Genomic DNA, 2,888 nt, shown 5'->3' with positions numbered 1-2,888 from the left:
ATGGCGTGGTGGCAACAACTCAGAGAATCACGACGACAAGCAGGCAAACAACGACACAACTCTTGGGAGCGACTCAACAAGCATATGTGGCGCAACTTCCTTCCTTACAATTATGACCGCACTCTGTATAACAAATTACAGAACTTACGACAAGGAAATCGGTCCGTTGAGGAATATGCGACTGACTTTTTCAACTATGCTGCACGAGTACCAGCGGCAGAATCCGAGACTCAGATGATAGTGCGGTTTATTGGAGGTCTCCGTCCGCAACTTCAAAACGCGTTACAGCAATTCAAACCCTTATCCGTCTCAGAGGTACATCAGCGAGCAGCAGCAATGGAGGTGCAACTTCGTGCGTCTCGGACGTCTAACTCGTCCCGCCCTCGTAGTCAACAAACCTCGTTCAGTGAGGTACAAACAACAAACAAAATTGATGGACAGACTACTCAAGCAGACACAAGCATAACAAATAATACGATAGACACAAGTACGTCTTCGCGACCAGCACGTACCAATGCCCTTCGGTGTTTTACTTGTGGCAAAAGAGGTCACATTCAGACCGCTTGCCCAAAGCAGACACGCCGAGGACTGGTGATCCAGGACGCTGACGATACTAGTCCACTATTTGATGAGTCTGAATCGGATCACGAGGACACAGAGGATGTGATTCACGGAGATACCGGTGTTTGTCTGGTTCTTCGACGAAGTTGTCTTCAACCTCAACCATCACAAGAGTCATGGCTTCGATCTAACCTTTTTCGCACATGTACAATTCAAGGAAAGATTTGCAAGTTAATAATTGATTCGGGTAGTTGTTCAAATGTGATCGCACAGGAGGCAGTTTGCAAGCTCGGTTTCAAGACGACTCCGCACCCAGCACCATATAAGCTAGCATGGTTGAATAGCGACACTGATCTTTTTGTCTCGCGACACTCATTAGTGGCGTTTTCAATTGGTACGTACAAGGAAGAAGTATTGTGTGATGTCGCGCCTATGGACGCCTGCCATCTGCTGCTAGGCAGACCATGGCAATATGATCGTGATACCCTCCATAAGGGACGTACGAACACATATAGATTTACGTTTGGGGATCGGACAATCACTCTGCTTCCATCGAACGAGCATACTAAAACCTCCACTCCCAGCGTGGATGATCAAAACAAGAAGCAACAAGATCAACCGCCCCAATCTCTCATCACATTACCTAAAGCAGCATTTGAGGCAGAACTTGACGCGACCACACCCATGTTTTCCGTAATCGCGGCGCCATGTCTCGCTGCTTCAAGAATGGAGGTTCCAAACGCTTTCACTAACCTACTGTCCGAGTTCCAGGATGTTTTTCCAACAGATCTTCCTCATGAGCTACCACCATTACGTGATATACAACATCACATCGACTTGATGCCAAATTCAGTTTTGCCAAACCGGCCCTATTATCGCATGAGCCGGCAGGAACACGACGAACTCCGACGTCAAGTGGAGGAGCTGCTTTCAAAAGGCCACGTCCGAGAAAGTTTGAGCCCAACCGCAGTTCCCGCCTTATTGATCCCAAAAAAAGATGGATCTTGGAGGATGTGTGTCGATAGTCGCACAATTAACAAGATCACAGTTCGTTACCGTTTTCCTATCCCGCGACTAGATGACCTGCTCGATCAAATAGGACATGCGGCCATCTTCACAAAATTGGATCTAAAAAGCGGTTACCATCAAATACGGATACGACCAGGAGATGAATGGAAGACAGCATTCAAGACGCGTGAAGGACTTTTTGAATGGATGGTGATGCCGTTTGGTTTATCTAACGCACCTAGCACATTCATGAGAGTCATGAATCAGGCGTTACGCCCTTTCATTGGCAAATTCGTCGTCGTTTACTTCGACGATATCTTGGTGTTTAGTGCTTCCCTTCAAAGTCACTTGACGCACCTCAAAGAAGTCTTAACAGTACTACGGCGTGATAAGCTCTTTGCTGCCCGGCAGAAGTGTGTTTTCGGGGCTTCCGAGGTTCTGTTTTTAGGCTACATCGTCTCCACTCGTGGACTGGAAGTTGATCCAAGCAAAGTCGAATCTATTAAAACTTGGCCGACCCCAACTACTATCAGCACAGTTTGGAGTTTTCATGGTCTCACTTCTTTTTATAGACGCTTTATTCACCACTTCAGCAGCATAACGGCGCCATTAACTGATTGTATGCGCGGAACAAGCTTCTCGTGGACACCTGCAGCTGACGTCGCGTTCAACACAATTAAGGAGAAACTCACGACGGCTCCGATATTGGTCCTCCCTGACTTCACTCTTGTTTTTGAGTTGCATTGTGACGCATGTAAACTCAGAATTAGAGCTGTTCTCAGCCAGCAAAGTCGACCCGTGGCATTTTTAGCGAAAAAATAGCTGGGTCTCGAGCAAGGTACCACACCTATGATGTTGAGTTTTATGCGATCGTGCAAGCTGTGAAACATTGGAGACATTATCTCTTCCATCAATAATTCATTCTTTACACGGATCATGATGCATTAAAGCACTTGGGTAGTCAAGACAAAATCTCTGCACGACATGCTTCGTGGATTGCCTACTTACAATAGTTTACTTTTGTTATTAAACATCAATCGGGTAAGACGAACAAGGTCGTGGATGCCCTTAGCCGACGTCATTCTCTGCTGGCGTCTATGCATGTTTTGGTCTCTGGTTTCACGACCTTTGCGGATTTATATCCCGACGACCCGTTCTTTGGTTCTGTTTGGCGAGAACTACAACAGCAAAAGAGCTCGGAGTATGTTTTGCATGATGGGTTCGTGTTTCATGATAATCGACTATGTGTTCTTGACTGCAGCCTCCGTCTCCAGCTCGTCAATGAACTCCACGAAGAGGGACATGTTGGGCGTGACAGA

General features: G+C 46.7%; 1 protein-coding gene across 1 annotated transcript; it reads left to right on the top strand.

The window, feature by feature from the left end:
* On the top strand, positions 1-2,391 carry LOC125579865. Its single transcript, XM_048743755.1, has one exon. It carries the CDS (start codon positions 1-3, stop codon positions 2,389-2,391), a length of 2,391 nt encoding a protein of 796 aa, XP_048599712.1.
* The last annotated feature ends 497 nt before the right edge of the window (positions 2,392-2,888 follow it).

The sequence above is a fragment of the Brassica napus genome, chromosome C1, assembly GCF_020379485.1.
Source record: "Brassica napus cultivar Da-Ae chromosome C1, Da-Ae, whole genome shotgun sequence".
Classification (NCBI taxonomy): domain Eukaryota; kingdom Viridiplantae; phylum Streptophyta; class Magnoliopsida; order Brassicales; family Brassicaceae; genus Brassica; species Brassica napus.
Note: the sequence above shows the minus strand (reverse complement) of the source record. Positions and strands in the feature narration are given on the sequence as shown.

What these genes read in the sequence shown, in the direction of transcription:
- LOC125579865 (XM_048743755.1), top strand. Translation starts at nt 1, where the DNA reads ATGGCGTGGTGGCAACAACTCAGAGAATCACGACGACAAGCAGGCAAA.